The 21,168-nt window shown below is 44.0% G+C and overlaps 1 protein-coding gene across 1 annotated transcript in view; it reads left to right on the top strand.

The window, feature by feature from the left end:
- Window positions 1-21,168, top strand: part of si:dkeyp-115e12.6 (centromere protein F) — a 64,162-nt gene that overhangs the window by 13,731 nt on the left and 29,263 nt on the right. Inside the window, exons 3-5 of the mRNA XM_063189916.1 lie at window positions 1,237-1,337; window positions 2,744-2,808; window positions 4,373-4,649. Of these exons, the coding sequence (XP_063045986.1) occupies window positions 1,237-1,337; window positions 2,744-2,808; window positions 4,373-4,649 (443 nt within the window). The remainder of the gene's footprint in view (window positions 1-1,236; window positions 1,338-2,743; window positions 2,809-4,372; window positions 4,650-21,168) is intronic.

Below are 21,168 nucleotides of genomic sequence, written 5' to 3'. Positions count from 1 at the left end.
AATCAGACATAGTTCTGGGGACCTACTGTACTGTACTGTTAGGCCTCCTGGGACGTCTTTAACACACACACACACACATACACACACACACACACACACACACTCTGTACTGTCAGGCCTCCTGGGACGTCTTCAACACAGCAGAGTCCTCTCTGTCCAGGGTCACTGTCAGCCTCTCTCCCTGGGCTCTGAAAGGGCCCCCCACCTTCAATGCATAAAATGCACTGACTATACAATTTTGCGGCCCCTCTCTCCCTGGGCCCAGGACAACTGACCCCCCCTCCCTCAATTTGCCCCCCCTTTCAATGTACGGACAACCCAATTCTGGGTCCCCTCTCTTCCTGGGCCAGGGACAACTGACCCTGTCCGCCTCCCTGCTTCTGTCTGTCTCTCCGCTACATGCCTCAAGTGTGGTGGTGTGCTGCTTAGTTTACTTTGGCCAGCGATGTTAAAGCTCTTGAATAACACGAGTAACGTGATTACGGTCATTGGTGTCATTGGCACCCTGCTCTTCTCTGCTCTGCACTGCTCTGCTACTTTGCTAAGGGTTGCCAAATGTCGCAAATGAGCAAAAAACGGAGCAAATTAAAAAAAAGCCCAACAAATGACTTTACATAGCCTAGGACAAAGTCATTTGCAAGCAATGTAATTTAATCTTGGTTAGCAGTGTTTGGTGTGGTGCCAGCCACAGCTTTGGATAAAGGTGTCGGCTAAGTGTAATGTAATGTAGTGTAGGGCTGTAAGCTGTCGCTCTGAATATCACGATTTCTCGGTTCAATTCAATATCATTACAGCCCTAGTGTAGTGTAGTGTAGTGTAGTGTTACGTAATGTAGTTTGAGTTTGAGTAGTTTATTTGTCACATACAAAGCCATAACAAGGGTACAGCTTGTAGTGAAATTACGGTTCTGGTAAAACTCCACACCATGCAGAAATCATTACACTAAAAATGTCAACATAAATACACGTATTAAATAAATAAACAGTATAGAAAATGTCCATAGATGTCAGATTGTCCATCAATGTGTTGATCGAGGCGCGAGTTGGACGCGTCGCTTTATAAAGCAGACAGCTGCGCGGTGTCCGAGGCTCCTGGGTGGATACGGTGCTGCAATGCAATGTAGTGTAGCGTAGCGTAGCGTAGTGTAATGCAGTCACAGTGTAATGCAATGTAGTGCAATGTAATGTAATGTAATGTAGTGTAATAAAATAATGTGCTCTGCTCTGCCCCCTGCAGGCTGGAGGCGGAACTGGAGAAGTTGCAGCGAGGGAGCAGCTCTGGGGACTCCATGTTTTCCACGCCCTGTTGGAACATGCCCTCGCCATGGGAACACAACAGTATGTTACACACACACACACACCAACCGTAACACACACACACACTAGCCCTGGGAGCACAACATTATGTTACACACACACACACACACACACACACACACACACACACACACACACACACACACACACACACACACACACACACACAGTAGCCCGGGAGCACAACGGTATCACACACACAAGCCCTGAGAGCACAACAGTATGTCTGACACACACACACACACACACACTGGTAAAACTTGGCTGTGGCTAGTAACAGTTTCAGTCTCACTAGCCACTTTGGTGTGAAAAATCTTATTCTTTTCTTTGGTGTGATAAATCACAGTAGTTGCAGCAATTGTTTGTATTTAAATGTAAGAAACAACACAACTCTGGCTAGCAGAAAGGCTGAATGGCAAGCGACTTAGGAAAACCACTACACACAGTGGCCGGTGAGCAACAAAGTTAATATCAAGCCCTGACACACGCACGCACACACGCACGCTAGCCCTGGGAGCACAACAGTAATACACACACACACACACACACACGGCCCAGGGAGCACACAACACTGTGTGGGACACACACACACAAATGCACACACACATACACACACACTAGCCGTGGGAGCACACACACACGTACAGATTAACAGCTCGGTGTCTTTGTCTCCTTGTCAGCCTCTCTTTCACGCTTTCTCTCTGTTTGGTTTTTCCCTCGCTTTCTGCCCTGTTGTTGTTTTGCTTTTGTGCAGGTTAACGGTCCTCTCAAATCACTTTTTGTTAGGTTTTGTTTTTTTGTTTTTTGTTTTTCTTTCTCTCCACCCATTCTTGTTTTTCATTCCCTCTACTCTCTCCAACGCACTGTTTCATTCCCACACCAAAGACATACAGTCAGAGGCGGAACAATCGCACACAGGGCCCCAGGGCAAGACAATGATGGGGGGCATATGGCCTGCCAATCTCGCAATAGGGCCCCCCATCACCAATACAGGAGGGCCCTGGGGCAAATGCCCTGCTCTCCCCCCCATAGTTCCGCCCTTGCATACAGTACATGTGTGTTGATGTATATTGAACTGAAGCACCCCTCTCCACTTCACTCCACTTCACAGCAGTCATGTTTTCACAGCCGGCCATGCCTGTGAACAAAAACAGCCATGCACGCACGCACGTATACACACACACGCACGTGTGTGTGTGTGTGTGTGTGTGTGTGTGTGTGCATGTTTGGCTGATGGCAGGTTTCTGTATATGTGTGTGTGTGTGTGTGTGTGTGTGTGTGCGCGCGCGCGCGCATGTGTCTATGGTTGACGGATGGCAGATCTCTGTATGCCGTCTTGTGTGTCTTGAGTGTGGGTGTGTGTGCGTGTGTGTGTATCTATGTTTGGCTGATGGCAGGTCTGTTTCGTTGACCTCTGACACCTGTAGGTTCCAAAGTGGAGGAGAGGCCCGGCCACCGCGGAGAGGGAGAGGGCAGGCTGGCGCACGTGAGGGTAGGCTTACACACACACACACACACACACACACACACACACACACACACACACACACACACACACACACACACACACACACACGCAACGCACACAATACGCACACAATACGCACACAATACGCACACAATATGCACACAATACACACACAATACACACACAATACACACACAATACACACACAATACACACACAATACACAAGCAACACTCACGCAATACACACACAATATACACACAACACACACACCATACACACACAATACACAAGCAACACTCACGCAACACACAATACACATGCACGCAAACACACACGCACTCACACGGAGCCCCTTCTACATCCAAGACTGGATGAGGTTTACCACCGTTGTGCTACATGTTTGGAGATGATTTAGGACTTGATGAATGAATGTAACCTTCAGAGTGTCTGACGGGCTTCTCTCTGTGGAAAGAGCGAAGGACACTGATTCCGCTGCTTGTTTACAATGAGAGACGAATTATCTGGTTTACTGCTTTTCTCCAGATGAGCTATATGTGTTATTATTAGTGAGACTGTGTGCTGCCATCAGGAGGGTATACTAACATGGTTAAGTGATAAACCAGACCTAGTTAACCTACAGGAAGTGGTAAACCTGCTAATAGATGTACCTGCAGGCTTCATTTAGTTAAGGAAAAGAAGACTCCAGGCTCTTGTATTAGATGATTTACCTCTACCACAAGGTTGACTTAACCTGGTTTACTACTGAACCTGCTTCTCAGTCTACCCCCCCAGATGCGTAAAAGAAAAATGTTTTACAATACATTTTGCAATTTAAAAACATTCTCAACCTCCCATTTGAAAACATGCTGCTGTAGCCGCAGCCCCATAGCACGTACTAGTGTACTTGCTATCAGGAAGCACATTTGAATGTAAACAAATCTCAAATCGCTGAATCGGTGTAGTTTTCCCCTTCACCTCATTCCCACAGCAGTTGGCCTCTGCGGTACGGTGGCACTTTAGTCAGCTGTCAGCAAAGTTCCATGCCTCTGTTTTGGTGTCGGCTAACACCATGTCACCTCCCTGAGTGATGAGAAACCGTACTGCACTGTATGTGCTATATGTTAAAAGTTTTGAAAATGTGTGAGTGTAAAGCATGATTCTGAAATGTATTTTAGTATTTATTTTATTAGTTTGTTTCATTCCAATTCATTGTTTGTCGTCTAATTTTAGCAATTTAATTGTTAAGAATTTGATATTTAAAACATAGAAACATGCAGGACATGTAGTTTTTCCTGATTAATCAGTAAGTCCTAATTTTTCAACATGAAACCATCACTGTCATTATAGAACACTCTGTAGTGCACAGCATGTCAACCTCCCACCAACTTGACTAACAAATATTCTGCGGGAAACTTAACTTTTCACTTAACTTTTCAGGACATTGCACATTAATGAAGATACAGCACATACATGTAAATGTACCATAGCTAATGTCCATCTGGTGTCCAAAACACTGAAGTCGTCGAGTTAAACAAACAAACAAACAAGCGAGTGATGCCATTCCCTTGTGTGTGTTTCCTAACAGCAGCAGCTCCAGTTCTCAGACGGCCCCCGAGCATCGTCACCGTTACCCGGACAACAACTCCGGGCCACACCCCCGCGCCGCTCTGCACGGCACTCGGACGCCTCCACTTCCTCCCCCTCCTCCTCCGTGTTTCCATGGGAACGAGATGACACCAAAGCGGCCCCCAGGGGCAGAGCAGCATCCTCTGCTGCCCCCGCCATGGAGACCGTTACCAGGGGAGGACACGAGGCCCCAGGGGACTGTGGGATTGAGGAGGACCTCAGGAAGGAGAGAGATGGTGAGAGTTGTTTTTTTTGTTTGTTTGTTTTAACTCTCGTCTAAGTCATAAATCTATCTAGAGCTGTAAGTCATTAAACAGGCATTCCACTCTGAAAGCAATTCTGAAGCAGACATTTCCTTAAAACAATGTTTGTCTCAGTCTGTAAGAATCCTATTCACACTTAATTTTGTTTCCAAAGGCAGCAGCACCAGGGTAGAAAACACAATAGAGGGCAACAAAATATCGGAGATGTAAATAAATTGCCATCAGACCAGTTGAAAGTTCTGTCGAGGGCCAAGGGTTTCTTCTGAGACCAGATGTCATAACTTTGTTTCAGTCTGTGAGTGACATTTTTTTCTATTCACACTTTTGTTTTCAAAGGCAGCAGCACCAGTGTAGGAAACACAGTCGCAGAACTAAGGAAGATATAAGTAAATGGCAAGCAGACCAGTTCAAAGTTCTGTCGAGGGCCAAGGGTTTCCTCTTGAGACCAGATGTCATAACTCCTCATTAACTGGGGTGCTCAGTTGGGGAGCTGCCAGGGCCCTTCCTGCTCGTTAACATGGAAGATTTCAGTATGGATGCCAAGAACGTGTGGTGTGTTTCTTGACAGCGTCGTTGCTAACCAAGTTTGCAACTTATTTGTTTGCAATACAATTTCCCATTAACAACCTACTAAGTTGCTACATGGTTAGCACAGATGCTTTTGATAAACGGTGCCCTGGCTAAGTAGTAATCCAGGTTAAAGTGGAAATGAAGCACTGACAACTATTATCATTTTTTGGCGGCTTATTTATTTTCATAAACGAATGGATGTTCGTTGAACTGCACTTCTAAGTAGTTTTGCTGAAAAATGACATGTTATTACCGAGTTTCGCCACAAGGGCGCAGCCATGTTCGCCGCCTACGTAACGCGAATGGTAGAACTTGGTGGCTAATGTAGCCTTCCATTCACTTAACGTTAGCGTGTGCTAACTACAGCGCTAACTGACTCTAATCGTGGCAGTAAAATTGAAGAAGGACGAGGGGTTCATTTTACATTGTCCCTGTGTTTTCTATGTTATATACCTACTATCAGATGAAAGAGAAATGCCAAGTGTCATTATCACTTTGTGTCAAAAAGCCTTTGCTACGAGCATGGTGGGATAGCTGCAGCCATCCACCCATTGCATCCACCATAGGACAGGAGTCAGGACTGGGGCTGCTCGATCTCATAGGTTTGTAGTGACAGACCGTCACCAATAACGTCTTTTTCCTGCATTGTTGGACGCTAATCTGAAAGCCCATGTCTTTAAGTTGGCTATGTGGTTCAATTCAGTAATAGAAAATAACTTGCAAAATTGGCGGAAGTTTGGAAAGCTTTGTGAAGGGAAGGGACGCAGCCTGTGTGTGTGGCTATCCCATCCCCTCTCTCGTCTCGCTCTCGGAGGAGCTTTGGGGATTTGAAGTTGATGCCAAAGGAAATGACACGTTAAACTATCATGGCCTACATTAAGTTATGGCATGCTTAAAGTAGCTGCATCTATTGTAGTAAACTATTATGTTATTGAAGTCGCGGATGCATCCTCAAACTGGCTGGAATAGCGTTGTTGCCTTGGATTATTGTTGACTGGATAACACCGATAAACGTGGGCACGGAGATGTCAAAGTAGCCTAATTCAGGTGCTTGGAAAATGTTGGCGAAATCATCGGAAGATGAAGGTAGGGAACTGCAACATTGCACATCGCACGATTATGAATAGTGATCATGTTGGCTCATACCAAAATTTGTTAGCGACTTGTCACCTTAGCAAAAAAAGCTGCTTGTTTACCTGTGGTTCATGTGATGGGATGTCTTGTCTGCCTTCATGCCTCATATTAGTTCTGTCCCACCCAAACACGTATTCTTGCTTCATTTGGGTTAAGCAAATAAGCTCATAATCAGCCACGCAAGTCCCAAATGTTTAATTCACTACTATCATAACAGCATTAGGAATAGGACACTACCATTCGTGTGACGTCACCCGCTGTTGGCTGGAAACGTTAACAGAAACGTTACGTGTTTGTGCTTTATTTTTTTATTAACGGCTTAAATTTCAGACTTCAAAAAAATATATATTTGCTGGCTTATCTTACTGGTGTTATAGACCCCTATATTAGGTCACTGCTTCATTTCCACTTTAAGTTAACCTTGAGGTAGTGGTAAAATCATCTAATACAAGAGCCTGGAGTTGTTATTTCCTTAACTAAATGACAATGATGGGCTATGTTATTAGCAGATTTATGACTTCCTGTAGGTTAACCTAGCCTGTTGTATCACTCAACCATGTTCTTGGAATACCCTCCTTATGAAATCTTTAGTAATGTCAGGCGTAGAGTAATTATGTCGGGCGTAGAGCTTGCTCTTGCTTCCTGCCATGCAGAACCACAATGGCTCTGACTCAACACTTTGGAAAGGAAAAATCTCCTCCTTACCAAACTGACAGTAAGTTACAGCACGTGTGGAGGGGGAAGGGGAAGGGGAATGGGAGGGTCATAAGGGCTGTGTCTCTCCCTGAGCGAGCAGTAGCAGCTAAGAATATCTAGCCTTTGGCCACAGACTTAAAGCTCTAGGCCAGGGGTGGGGAACCTATGTCTCGCGGGTCGTTTACAGACCTAGAGGCAGTTTTATCTGGCCCCCGGTATAATTGTAATGTTATGCAGCTTCACATGAAATATTACATGTTTTGTTATGGAATCTTAGAAAATACATTTGCAATACATGGGTTCAAAGTGTTTGTAAGCACAATGTTGTGAGGAAGGGCAAGACACTGGCAGCCAACCGCGTGAGCTAATTTTTTGACCAACAGCGGTTTCCAACAATCAGAGGTTGAGTTGTGCGCAGCTAGGTTCGCGCAGTCAGGTTATAAACAACATTTAGAACCCATGTATACAATTAAGCTGTATTTCAGGGGACATAGAGAAGGTGGGGTCTGTTGTAAAGGTAGCTGTGTCTGTCCCTGAGCGAGCAGCAGCAGCAGCTAAAAATATCTAGCCTTTGGCCACAGCCTTAAAGCTCTAGGCAAACACAACAGGCTCCTTCCTCCAACACTACACCGGAAGCAGTTTCCGCTCTTCAAATCATACATGGTGTGCACACATACACACACATTCATTCACAAATAATGCACGCACATTCATAAAGATAAAACACACATTCACGCACACACACACACACACACACACACACACACACACACAGAGGAGCAGGTTTTCTCAGTACACAGGAAGCGTGGGGCCCTGCCCTGCCCAGCCCTCCCCTGCTGTGTTGTGGTGCGTATGGGGACAGTCTGTCTACCTGATGGGCAGTTGAGTTGTTTTCTCCTCGCTCACAGCACAGGCACACTCTCTAGTGTGCAGCTCACACACACCCTCATGTGTACAAGACTTTGTTTTGTCATTAAATTACAGTACATCACAATACCTTCAGCACTGTGCTTTTATTCAAAGTAACTTACAAAATGGAGATTTGTAGTCCGTTTTTGTGTGACAACTCACACACACGCACACACACACACACACACACACACACACACACACACACACACACACACACACACACACACACACACACACACACACACACACACACACACACACACACATACACACACTTGTTTTTACAGTAGATGTAGCAGTCTTTGTGATTTTATAATATAATATAATATTAACACTCCCAAGGTTTAGTAGTTATAAATTAAATACTTTAACTTTGGCAGCCGCATGAGCTGTTCTGCTCTGAGTGTTGTCCATTTACTGGGTCCCCTGACATTCTTCTATTAAGTACAGCAAGGCAAGTGTATGTGCACATCTACTACATACACAAATATTTAACAGTTGAGTGCTAATGGTCTCAGCCAAGGGATTTAATGACAAGACTACGGTACTTTCACACGGTTTCCTCTCATCCCTTTGGGTGCTACAGTGCCACTACTTTACATGAAAAACATCTTCTCAGGGAGCTTATGGAAAGAATGAATGAATCAATGAATGAATGCATGAATGAATGGTTTATTGGAATGGTACCATGCATATTAATGAGTATTTGCATTTGAAAATACTAAAATTTTAAATACACCAGAATGAATTAGCAGCAGAGACTGTGATGAACAAACTTTTTTAAAGCCTATTTTTGTATCCTTTTGTCTTCCTGGTTATCCTTGCTCATATGTTCTATGCTGGGGATTGTTTCTGTCTTTTCTACTCTTATCTCTTGCTTTCTCTGTTTCCATGTGCCCCCCTCCTCTCCTCTTCCCCGTATCTCTCTCTCACACACATGCTCCCTTTATTTCGTTCCCCCCCTCTCTCTCTCATTCATATGTTCTCTCTCTCTCTCTCTCTCTCTCTCTCTCTCTCTCTCTCTCTCTGTATCTCTCTGTCTCTCTCTCTCTCTCTCTCTCTCTCTCTCTGACTACCTCTCTGTCTGCCTCTCTGTCAGACTCTCTCTAGTCTCTCGCTCTCTCTCTCTCTCTCTCTCTCTCTCTCTCTCTCTCTCTCTCTCTCTCTCTCTCTCTCTCTCTCTCTCTCTCTCTCTCTGTCTCTCTCTCTCCTCCTTGTGTTGTCCATAGCGGGGTGATTGTTGGCAGGGTGCTCTAGACTTCCTGTAGCCAGCCGTGTTGCCTGGAGATGGTACCAGACACTTCAGCCACATAAACAACACACTTCACTTCTCTTCACAAGTCTTTCCTACTCTCATTTCTTTCCACCTCCGCCTCCTCTCACGTACGCAGTCTCTGTTTTCTCATTCCTCTGTGTTTTCCAACCAGTAGGCCTAGTATCTTCCCTCCCTGTGTCGTTACTTTGCACATTGCCTGTTCTTGTCATATATCTCTCCAATCCCATCCAATGTCTTTTCTCATTCCTCTTTGTTTCCGACCAGTAGGCCTATCTTACTTAAGTCATTTTGCACATAGCCTCTCTTTTCCTGTCTCTCTTTCGGCCTTAGTTCTGAATGGTCCACACATAATTTCTCTCAATCCAATCTCTCAATCCAATCCCATCCAGTGTTTTCTCATTCCTCGTACTACTTAATTCTTGCATCTTACTTCTGCCATTTTGCACAGCACCTCTCTTCTTATGTCTCCCTTTCCGTCTTAGCTCTGAATAGTCAACGCACCGCATTTCTTCCAATGATCCCTGCCCATATGTCTTAAATTTTGGTGTTTCCGAACAGGGGAGCATCTCTCAACCATGTTAGCCACTTTGTTGTTTGCAATGCAATTTCCCATCGGCAACTATCCAAGTTGCTAACTGGCTAGCAACTGCACTTTCGAGAAATGCACTGCAGACCAGTAAGCCCACCTCCCTTCTCTCGTGTACTGTACATGTTCTTTTCTCATCAGTCTGTCTTTCTAAGCCCCACCTACACTCTGTCACGTCATGTACACCTTCTCTCCTCATGTCTCTCCTCTCTTCCTTCCTGCTTTTGCTCTGAACAGGGCTGGACTGGCCATCTGGCATAGTGGGCATTTCCCGGTGGGCCCTTCACCCTAGTGGGCCCTTACTTTCAGACATGTAAAAAAAAAAAATTGTGGTGCCCACCGGTGAGTCAGTTCTGTGTCGCTAATTATGAGGTGCTCCTTTAATCCAAAAGTGCGTGGGCCCTATTTCTCCCCCAGTCCAGCCCTGGCTGTGAATGCTTCACACACTCGTCTGTGAGATGAAAAAAAAAAACAGAAAAAACAATGCCATCTGTTCTTCCAGTTGGTGAGAGAGGGAGTGACCTCACTGCTTTCGGTCAATATAAATCCCTGTTTTACTACAGTCCAATCAATAGCTGCAACTGTAAGTAGATAAGCAAATTCTCACCACACACTGACTCTGTAGGTAGTGGTGCTGACCATATTATCACGACTTGCTCTCAGCACTTCAGTACTACACTGTATGTCGAAGAGAGGTGTGTTCCTCTATGTTTTGTGTGTGGAGGGAGGGAGCGAGACGGACAGACGTGACCAATTTGGCAATATGAATGTGTTAATCATCATGCCAATAAAGCATTATTGGATTTAGCGGTCAGAGAGAGAGGCAGACATACACACAAATGTATGAGACATTGGTCTGTTTGAGGGAGAGAGGTGTGTGTGTGTTTGTATGTGAGCAATATCTGTTATACTGCTTCGCACACAAGCGGGTTATGGACAGGACAGGAGGTGAGGGAGCAACAGAGAGCTGTGTTTATTCAGTACAGTGTACAGTTCAGAGCCTGAACAAGCACCATTGTTTTGGCTGTGGGTGGTGGTGGTGGTGGTGGTACGGTGGTACCGTGGAGGGTGGCTGACTTTGCTGTAACTCTCTGTTAGTCTGGCCTGTCGTCATTCTCCTCCTCTATTCCTGGGGCCTCATTTATCAAGCGTTCTTAGGCACAGATCTGTGCGTAAAGCGTGCGTGCGATCATTCCTGAGCAAAGTATGGGATTTATGAACATGTACTTGAACGTAGAAATGTGCCTAAATCTACGCACACCTCAGACCACGCGTGCGAGTGGAAGAAACACGAAATTGCAAATAATATTGACCGTGCCAGGTACAGTTTGCTTTGAATGACAATGGAGTATGACAGTGTGCTATTTACCTTCGCCAAGACAAAGTCGGCGAAGGTTATGTTTTGACCGCTGTGTATTTATTTATTTATTTATTTATTTATTTGTTAATATGTTTGTATGTACTTCGTATAACTCAGACAGAACTGAGCCGATTTTTATGAAATTTAGTGGGATGATTGGTCATGACCCAAGGAACAATCGATTAGTTTTTGGGAGTGATTGGGTCAAAGGTCAAGGTCAAAATGTTTGTTTGTACTTCGTATAACTCAGACAGAACTGAGCCGATTTTTATGAAATTTAGTGGGAGGATTGGTCATGACCCAAGGAACAATCGATTAGTTTTTGAGAGTGATTGGGTCAAAGGTCAAAGGTCAAGGTCAAGGTCAAAAAAGTTAATTGAGCCGATTTTTATGAAATTTAGAGGGATGATTGGTCATGACCCAAGGAACAATCAATTACTTTTTGGGAGTGATTGGGTCAAAGGTCAAAGGTCAAGGTCAAGGTCACGAAAAGGTCAAAAACGTAAATTGAGCCGATTTATATGAAATTTACTGGGATGATTGGTCATGACCCAAAGAACAATCGATTACTTTTTGGGAGTGATTGGGTCAAAGGTCAAGGTCACGAAAAGGTCAAAAACGTAAATTCAGCCGATTTTTATGAAATTTACTGGGATGATTGGTCATGACTCAAGGAACAATCAATTACTTTTTGGGAGTGATTGGGTCAAAGGTCAAGGTCAAGGTCATGAAAAGGTCAAAAACGTTTTTCTTTGCCAAGCACTACATGCCAGAACAACGTGTGCATGCGGAATTGAGTAAGAGGTCAAGACTGGGCCAAATATGTAATATTACGATATTCTGGTCCGATTTAAATGAAACTAACACCAAAATTTGGAGAATGTTATGCCCCACACTCTGAAGATGGCCTGAAAAAAATAAGTGGCGTAGGCGAAGGTTTGCGCTCTACCGAGTGCCCATTCTAGTTTACAGTGTTTTCGTCCATGTGTGTCTCCTTCTTTTACTTATTTTGAAACACTGTCCTCCTCCTGTCGAAAGCACCTCCACTTCTGCTGCGGAAATGTTTCTATCTCCACACTTCCCGCCAGCGCTTCGACTGGCGCGTGTGTTCATGTGTGTCCAAACAGGGTGGCGCCTTCGAATTAACATGGCATTTTATTACCATATATGGTTACTTGGAGGCGTTTCGGGATGCAAATTACCCCGAATGCGCGCGTGCACAGTGATTTGGAAGGTGTGGGATTTATCATGCAGACGTGTGCGTAGGAACAGCCAACGCACGTTTCATAAATCCCGATTTTTCTGTACTTGCGAACATTCTAAATTTCACTCGTAAGACACACTTTAGAAGACATTCTACGAACTGATGATAAATGAGGCCCCTGGTGTATAGCCCTCTCATTCAGTCAAATACCAATCAGACCCAACCAGGAAGAACACCCATGACAAATTACTTTGCTGGTGGTAGGTGGTGCTGGTGCTGGGGGTCGGTGGCTGACTTTGCTGTAGATCTGTTAGGCCTGTCGTCATTCTCCTCTTCCATTCCTGGTGCATAGCCCTCTCATTCAGCCATGCAGCTAACCAGAGGGTACATGACGTGTTACATTTATATCCAATCAGAGCCAACCAGGAAGTCCTTAACCCATTGATGCCTAAGGCACCTGCAAAAAAGGGTGCTGAATGCCTGAGCCCTTTTTAAGAAAAGCTGCCCGCAGCCCATAAAAACATAAATATCTCAGCTTCTGAAGCACATACAAATATGCACTAAGTTGCTTTTAAATGCTAAGACCCTCATCTTTCATTAGAATGTTTCCACTCATCTCAAACAAACAGAGATTTTGAATAAAGTTGTCTCAAATCTCATGAGCCTGAATGTTGTGTAATGCAGCTCCAGGTGAAGGGGCCAATGTTGCGCAACACAACATCAGGCATCAATGGGTTAATACATTACATCCCCATCCAATCAGACCCAATCAGGAAGTAGACCCTGACATAATAAGGGCGTTCATGACAGCGTCTTTCCTGCGAGGTTGAAAATTTGCTAGGCAGCGAGCATGCTCAGTGTGTCCGCGTGAAGCATCCTGGTTAGAATTTGCCGTTCACGATGCAGTTGAAGGGAGTGACCTCTGCGCGGCAGTCGTGTCACATGGCGTTGAACCATCGCGGGAACAAAAGTTTTGTCTAGCTGCCACGCAGTAGCTGAAACCAACTGCGCTGGGCAGAAGACCTCCTCCATGATGTGGGGAATCTGCCGTGATTGGTGTTCATAGCTCATGTGATTCATGTGTGTTTAGTTGAACGTGCTTCATTTTCTACATGCTGAAATGCATTTCATGCTCAAATGCAGCATACTCAGAGTGGTATCATCCATATGTATGGTCGCACAACCCACTTACAACAGAAAAAAAAAGAAACAAACCACCCTGTCGTCAGATGCTCCATCTTCGCCACGTTAGGAGTGTATGCCGTAGGTTACAAAACCAGTATTATTCCGCGGGCCGCCTACTCGACGGTTAGAGTAGTGGTTGCGCGCCTGACTTCCATTCATGAGGTCCCCGGTTCGAAACTGCACCGAAACACGGGGAGGCTTTAGTTGCTGATGGTTAATGTGGAAACAGACCAGTTCCGAGAGACTTATCTTGTCTTTTATGTATGAAAGTGCACGAAACAGAGTGGCCTTTGTGGTTGGCGCGCCATGGTAAAGCTACATATTGAACACCTGGGTTCAATCCTCGCAGCATGGGTTGGCGCTGTTAAGTAATTTTAAAACGGTCCTATCTGAATGACGACTTTGGTCCCAAAACACAAAATGAATAGCCTAAAGTGAGCACTAATTAGGCCCTAACTGAATTATAACATAGAAGTGAAGCCAAATCATCACAAATTTAACTTAGAGTTGTACCATGATTCACCGAGTAGTAACCTGTGTCTCTACCTCAAGACCATCCGATTTCTCTCCGAGTGACAGACAGTCTCGGATTTCACAAGCATGTGCCGACATTGGTAAGCACGTCATGGAATTAGTGCCATGATGATTTAATTCCACGAGAGGGCGCCCTGGTACACCCGCTGTCAAAAAAGGTAGATCCACCCACAGACCTATAGATCCACCTTCTTTGCCGCTGTTGAAATCTCGTCGTCCTGATGTGTCCAGCTTGGTTGCGACGCAGTTATCCCCTCCTTTTTATGACCAAGCAAATCACGTTTTGATCAAATCTTTTGCTGCGTGGTTGCAAACGAGCCTATTCTGTTTCTGTACAATCTCAAATAGCCGGCCCCAGCCTACCCAGTATCACCCACCAGGAATGACGCATTCAGGCATGACCCATCAGTACTCGCATAACATCCCCATACTTTCAGAGCACCAGACAATGTCATTTGCATTCATTTAAAGCCTACCAGGATGTAAGCACTGAAGTACCTAGTACATGCTTACCTTCCTGCAGTACCTATCTATCTCTGGGCTAGAGGTGCTGAGTTAACCCTACCATGGGTGGTGCATTCCAATATGCAGACTCCCGCCCTCCACTTGTGCTTGTGGCCTCGCCCCGCCTCTGTGGAGAAGACAATTTTGTTTCCCAGCTGCCAGCCTAGCCGCAACAACTTTTGGGGGACTGTTAGGCGAGTGCATTTATGAGAAAAATACACCTAACCCCAAAAAAATTCTAACAAAAGGTTTCTCAGTGGTTTACAGTACTATCAGATGTACTTAACAACATACTAAAAATCTGCCAAAATCTGACTTCAGGAAAGGCCTCATTTTCAAGATGGCCGCCGCCGGGCCCTTAAATTGACTCTGGCCTTAAAATTGCATTGAAATGACCAGGAATAGTGGTGTTTGATGCATGTTTCAACCTTGTAATGTTGTCATTAGACTATGTTCGTGATATATAAATGGTTATTAGTGCAGTTTGCTGTTAAAAAATCAATTTACAACTGTATGGTATTGTAATATTACACAAATTTGGCCTAGCGGTTAGGCTAAATACCGCTAACCTCTTCCTTGTGTGCATTTTAGGGTTTTTTTTCCCAATTATGATTATGTTTTACATTAATATACATGTGTTGCATGGGCATGTTTTAAAATGTATTTATTTATTTTATTTTGTCAGTGATGATCAATGGTAAAAAGCAAGGAATCCATACGAAGGATTCAAAATTTAACTTTTCACTGCTTCCTGTATGGATAGACAAGAGATGAATGTGGACATAAAATAACATTGAAATGACCAGGAATAGAGGTGTTTGATATGTTTTTTTCACCATGTAATGTTACTGGAATATTTCCCTGATATTATGAATGGTTATAAATGCATTTTGATTTTGTTTTGATTGATGGCAGCCTACTGTGATATTAGCCAAATCTGCTCTGGCATACTGTATGTAAGCTAAGTACTGCTATCCCCTTTGTTTGTGATTATTTTCACTTTACTTTAATATATGTATGTTTTTACATTTTATTTATGTATTATATATAGTTATTTATGCTGTATGTAGGCCCGATGACCTTATAAAGACCTTGAAATGACCAGGAAAAGTGGTGGTTCATGTTCGTTTTGACCAAGTAAATTAAAATAATATTTTGGGAATTAACTTAGAATTATCCACATCATACTGATCCCAATAATATTAAACTCTGGACTCTTCAGTCGTGCTGAAGAATTTGAATTTGGAACAAAATGTGTTATTTTTTGCATTCAAATATAATAAACATTAAACAGGAAATTCATCCATGACTTCCATCGCGACTCTGGCCAAGCTGAAGTGTGAGCCATATTCTTAATGGTGTGTGTCAAGCAAAGTGCATTGAGTTTCCAAAATTTGGGCAGCGCTGAAATAGCACAGATATGAGCAGTTTGACCAGATTGACTTGATCTTGAAATATTGTGCAGCATCATAGTAACAGGCTAAATCATAGTAGCTGGCTAAACATGATGCCCGAGAATTCCCCATCCTGCTGAAATGAATGTGACCTGTGGCCATCATTATGAAGTACCTTGAATTGCTAGTTATGTCATTCTCCCAGTGAAAGGCACTCAAGCTATGATGCTACCAAGGCATGTATAACTCTTTGGCAAGAATCTGCTTCATCTTCCAGTTAAGTCTGTAGGACTTGGATACAAGCAAGAGAAGGCCCGGCTGGTTTTAGAGTTGATGGAGCCCGAGATCACAAAGTAAAAGGAGCTGCTGTAGCTATCCAAACGGCGCAAGTGGAGTGGCCTTGCAAGATGTCCAACCAATAAATTACCCTTTGGATGCAGTACTCCCACCTGGTCCATGCCCCTTGCTTGCCCTGGGATACAGGCAGGGCAGGAGCACCACCTTGTCAAGACTGAGTCACAGCTTGCACAATCATGCTCAGCCTTCTGCTTTTCACCCTGCTAATAAATGACTGGACGTCAACCTACAGTACCACTCCAATCTTGTTAAGTTCACAGACGATCAAGAGGGACAAGGCACACTACAGGAAAGAGGCAGACCATTTGAGCAGCACAAAGATGAGATGTGGGTTTGGCCTGATTATCATTGACTTTCAAATCTCTTCAAGACTTGGTCTGACCAAGAGCATAACAATCAACATTTCCCAAACGGCATGGTCGACCCACCCCCTTGGTTTGCTAATGGTTGCATGCTTCCCAACAAAGTGGGAGGAGTGCCGTTTTTTCCGGAGCTCAGAAATTATATTTGTATTGCACTTGGCCTGACTAGAAGCAACGCTGAAGGTGTTGCGTCATCAGCAGGGCATGGCCTGGCTCGGTTTGGACATCAATGATGACCTATTCTGGACCAACACTGCATGTCAAGAAGTGTCTCAACTTCCTGAACAATCGAGGCAAGTGCTTTGCCATCATGACCACATTTCTAAGACCACATTTGTGTACCTGTACCATGCCCCTTTAGGAGACAAGGAGAATGAATGGAGTTAAAAGGGAATTCTCGCCCATTTAGGAAACTGTACTTGATCCCACTTGGCTACTATTGCTTGGCTACTATTGTGATGGAGTGACCATCACTAGGGTTGTGGGTGTGTTCTGACTGTCACACCAACGAGATTGGCTCTTTGGTGTAGCGGTCAGGGCCCCCGTTTACAAGCCCAGAAGGTCTGGGTTTGGTTCTAGGCTGGGCAACTCTACTCCCCTTCGCTACAAATGGTGTCAGAAGTGGGATGGTGTGATGCCATCAGAAGCGTACGCATTGTGTGTGAGCCGTAATTCCAAGTGAGGGACACCCAGGATTGGTAACCCCGTGGTGAGGGACCCCAGTGATGGGTGAAGCACTGATGATGGGGCACACTGGATGGGGGAATTATGACGGGCAGTTGCGTAAGGGACACCATGAAGTGTGTGAAGTGCACAAGTGCGCTTCCTGAAGGGGAAGGCAGTGTGATGGAGTTACCATCACTAGAGTTGTGGGTGTGTTCTGACTGTCACACCAACGAGCCTGGCTCTTTGGTGTAGCGGTCAGGGCCCCAGTTTACTACCCCAGAGGGTCCAGTTTCGATTCTCGGCTGGGCAACTCTACTCCCCTTCGTCACAACCATATTGAATGGGTTTGGATACACCACCCACAAAGTGATCACAATAGTGATGCAAGCCACTCAACAAGCTTCTCCTCTGGCACCACCATAGTCTCAAACAGACTGTAAGGATGCTGAGTTCTTCTCTGCACCCAACAGGCTGCCGGAAAAATCTGCATCTTTCAGAAGAACAATTGCTCTCAGACCCCCCAGAAAAGACTTTTCCCACATACAACTGTACTATGTATACCTGTTGTGCTAAACAAATACATAATAAACTGTCTTGTGCTCACAATCTCTTGTTTTTTACTGGTACTAATACCTGATCTGACTACCGTACGCATATGTGTAATTTGATTCATTTATTTATAGTTACTGTAATGTTTTGGTATTTTGTGTGTTGTGGCTGTGTACTTAGGTTAAGATAGGTTAAGATAAGTTAAGATGTATTTTTGGTTGTGCCTGTGCACATAGATGTTATAATATCATGCACTTTTAATGTTTGTCATGTCTTGTCTACACGGGAGGCAGTGAAAAGTGAAATTTTGAATCCTTCGTATGGATTCCTTGCTTTTTACCATTGATCATTACTGTCAAAATAAAATAAACAAATACATTTTAAAACATGCACATGCAAAACATGTATATTAATGTAAAACATAATCATAATTGGAAAAAAAAACTAAAATGCACACAAAGAAGAGGTTAGCACTATTAAGCCTAACCGCTAGGCAAAATTTGTCTAATATTACAGTACCATACAGTTGTAAATTGATTTTTTAACAGCAAACTGCACTAATAACCATATATATATCAAGGACATAGTCTAATTACAACATTACAAGGTTGAAACATGCATCAAACACCACTATTCCTGGTCATTTTAATGCAATTTTAAAGCCTGAGTCAATTTCAGGGCCCGGCGGCGGCCATCTTGAAAATGAGGCCTTTCCTGAAGTCAGATTTTGGCAGATTTTTAGTATGTTGTTAAGTACATCTGATAGTACTGTAAACCACTGAGAAACCTTTTGTTAGAATTTTTTTGGGGTTAAGTCATAAATGCACTCGCCTATGTTTTCATTCTTCATCCCGATTGCAAATGAGAAAATCACATTAGAATTGTGCGAATTCATTTCTGTCATCAGTGACATCATCATGAGGTCCCAAGCAGGCAAGTCAGCAAGGGAGGACGGAATTCAGCATATTGGAATCCACCCCCCTGTGCAGCACAACCCATCTACCTCTGGGCTAGAGGTGCTGAGTTAACCCTGCCTTTGTTTCCTGCATTGTTTGCATGCGTCTGGCCTGTCTGTGCCAAGAGTCTGATTTCATTCAAGGCAGCTGAGCCACAGGATTAGGTCATCCTGCAGAACCAGTACAGCATGTCCTGACCACTAAGGTGGAAGACAGAGTGCTAGCTTGCAACTAAGTCTTGAAAGTACTTTTTTTTAGCAGTAACATTATTAACAAAAGCTGTTTTCCAGGCATAACACCAGGGCAGTGTGTCTGAGAGGTCAGATAGACTTGCAGCTAAGTATCGAAAGTACTTAGTCTTGAAAAGCAGTCAAATTATTAACAAAAGATGTTTTACAGGCATAAAACCAGTACAGCGTGTCTGAGAGGCCGTACTGACCCCTAAGGTGGAAGACTGAATGCTTGCAACTAAGTCTTCAAAGTACTAAGTCTTGAAAAGTTCTTACATTACCAGAAGCTTTTTTCCCAGGCATCTCAAAAAGTCTAAAGGTTTGTGTTCAAGTAGATACTTCACTTCTCTGTTAGTATATGCTTAATAGCTCATGATCTCGAAAAATAAAAAGGTTAGGAAAATTGTTTCAATTAGGTATTATGTATTCTTTTACCAAAATAAACTTTTCTACTGAACACAAAATGATATCTAGCTTAAATAATAGGCACACAAGTATATACGTATGTTACATGACGAGGTCATGGGGAAACTGTTTTGGTTTTGTCTGAACTAAGAAACTGTGTGTGGCCTTTGGTGTATTTTTAGAACAGGAGGATAGGTACCCGTTTCCCCACACGTTTAAAGAAAGCCTTTTCCTTCAACAAAGGATTCATTGTCTGGCTCCTCTCCATTGTGTCGGAGCATCTAGTCACACACAAACCAGGATTTCCCCTGCACTTTAGGCCTATATTCAAGGCAGACACCTTTTAAAAACAGACCCCACCTGAATATAGCTTAATTGTATTGCAAATGTATTTTCTAAGATTGTTTCACAAAATACGCCATATTTCATGTGAAGATGCATAACATAGAAATTATATCAGAGGCCGGATAAAGTTGCTTCAAGGACTGCAAACGGCCCTGGAGACATAGGCCCCCCACCCCTGATCTAGTGTATTGGGCAACCAATACAATGTACTGTTAGAGCTGTGACCTCTTGCATCTTGGAAAGGATTACTACAATGTTGGGTTGGGCTCTTGGATCTGTTTACTCACTCAAACTTAATATGCTGAAGAAAATGACGGCCAGGGTGCTTTATTGTCCAAAGGAAATTAAACATTTATGTGGTGTTTGAGCTTAGCCTCGCGAGCCATCCTACGTACTTCCGCCAAAGGATTGGCTCCACTACGGTAGTCTGGCCGTGCTTCTCTGTGGAGTGCCTGGAGCAGTAGAATTTTGATCGCAACGCCCCCCCCAGAAAACAGCCAATAATCGAATACGCCCCCCATGTGGGGGCGAAAGGGGGAGGACGCTCGTGACAATGACGTACACATCTGCGCCAGAGCCAATGGTCTGCGCTTTGTTGTTGTTGAGTAACTGCCAGCGATTGGGTGAGAGGTGTCCAATAATTTCAAACCATAACTGAGTGCAAACTTCCTGCTTCCTACAATCGCTTCAGAGCAAACAAATGCCAGACCATGAATACGAAATGAAATGGTAGTATTATGGGATGGTCAGGACCAGGCTAGTTTGAGCTGAGCTGCATCATAATTTGTTCTCTGTCTTTGTCTCTGTCTCTGTCTCTGTCTCTGTCTCTGTCTCTCTCTCTCTCTCTCTCTCTCTCTCTCTCTCTCTCTCTCTCTGTCTCTGTCTCTGTCTCTGTCTCTGTCTCTGTCTCTGTCTCTGTCTCTCTCTCTCTCTCTCTCTCTCTCTCTCTCTCTCTCTCCCTCTCTCCCTCTCTCCCCTAATTTGACAGAATCACTCCACCCCGTCCATGTTGCACTGTATGCTCCCTTACAAAACACACTTCACATCACAAATACTTCCCACCACACGCCCCCACAAACATGCACAGAGACACACACACACACATGCATGTACAGTATGTTTGCTTGCTTGCTTGTTTATGCACACACATCAACATGCATACTGTATATATATATAGTGATATTAATTTGCTCCCTCTCGATCTTTATACCATTAAAAAAATACCACCATGCTTTTTGTTTGCGGCACAGTAGTCAAATGGTCAGGG

Source organism: Engraulis encrasicolus, chromosome 23, assembly GCF_034702125.1.
Source record: "Engraulis encrasicolus isolate BLACKSEA-1 chromosome 23, IST_EnEncr_1.0, whole genome shotgun sequence".
NCBI classification, from domain to species: domain Eukaryota; kingdom Metazoa; phylum Chordata; class Actinopteri; order Clupeiformes; family Engraulidae; genus Engraulis; species Engraulis encrasicolus.
The sequence above is the reverse complement of the archived record's forward strand: the minus strand, read 5'-3'. Positions and strand labels throughout refer to the sequence as shown.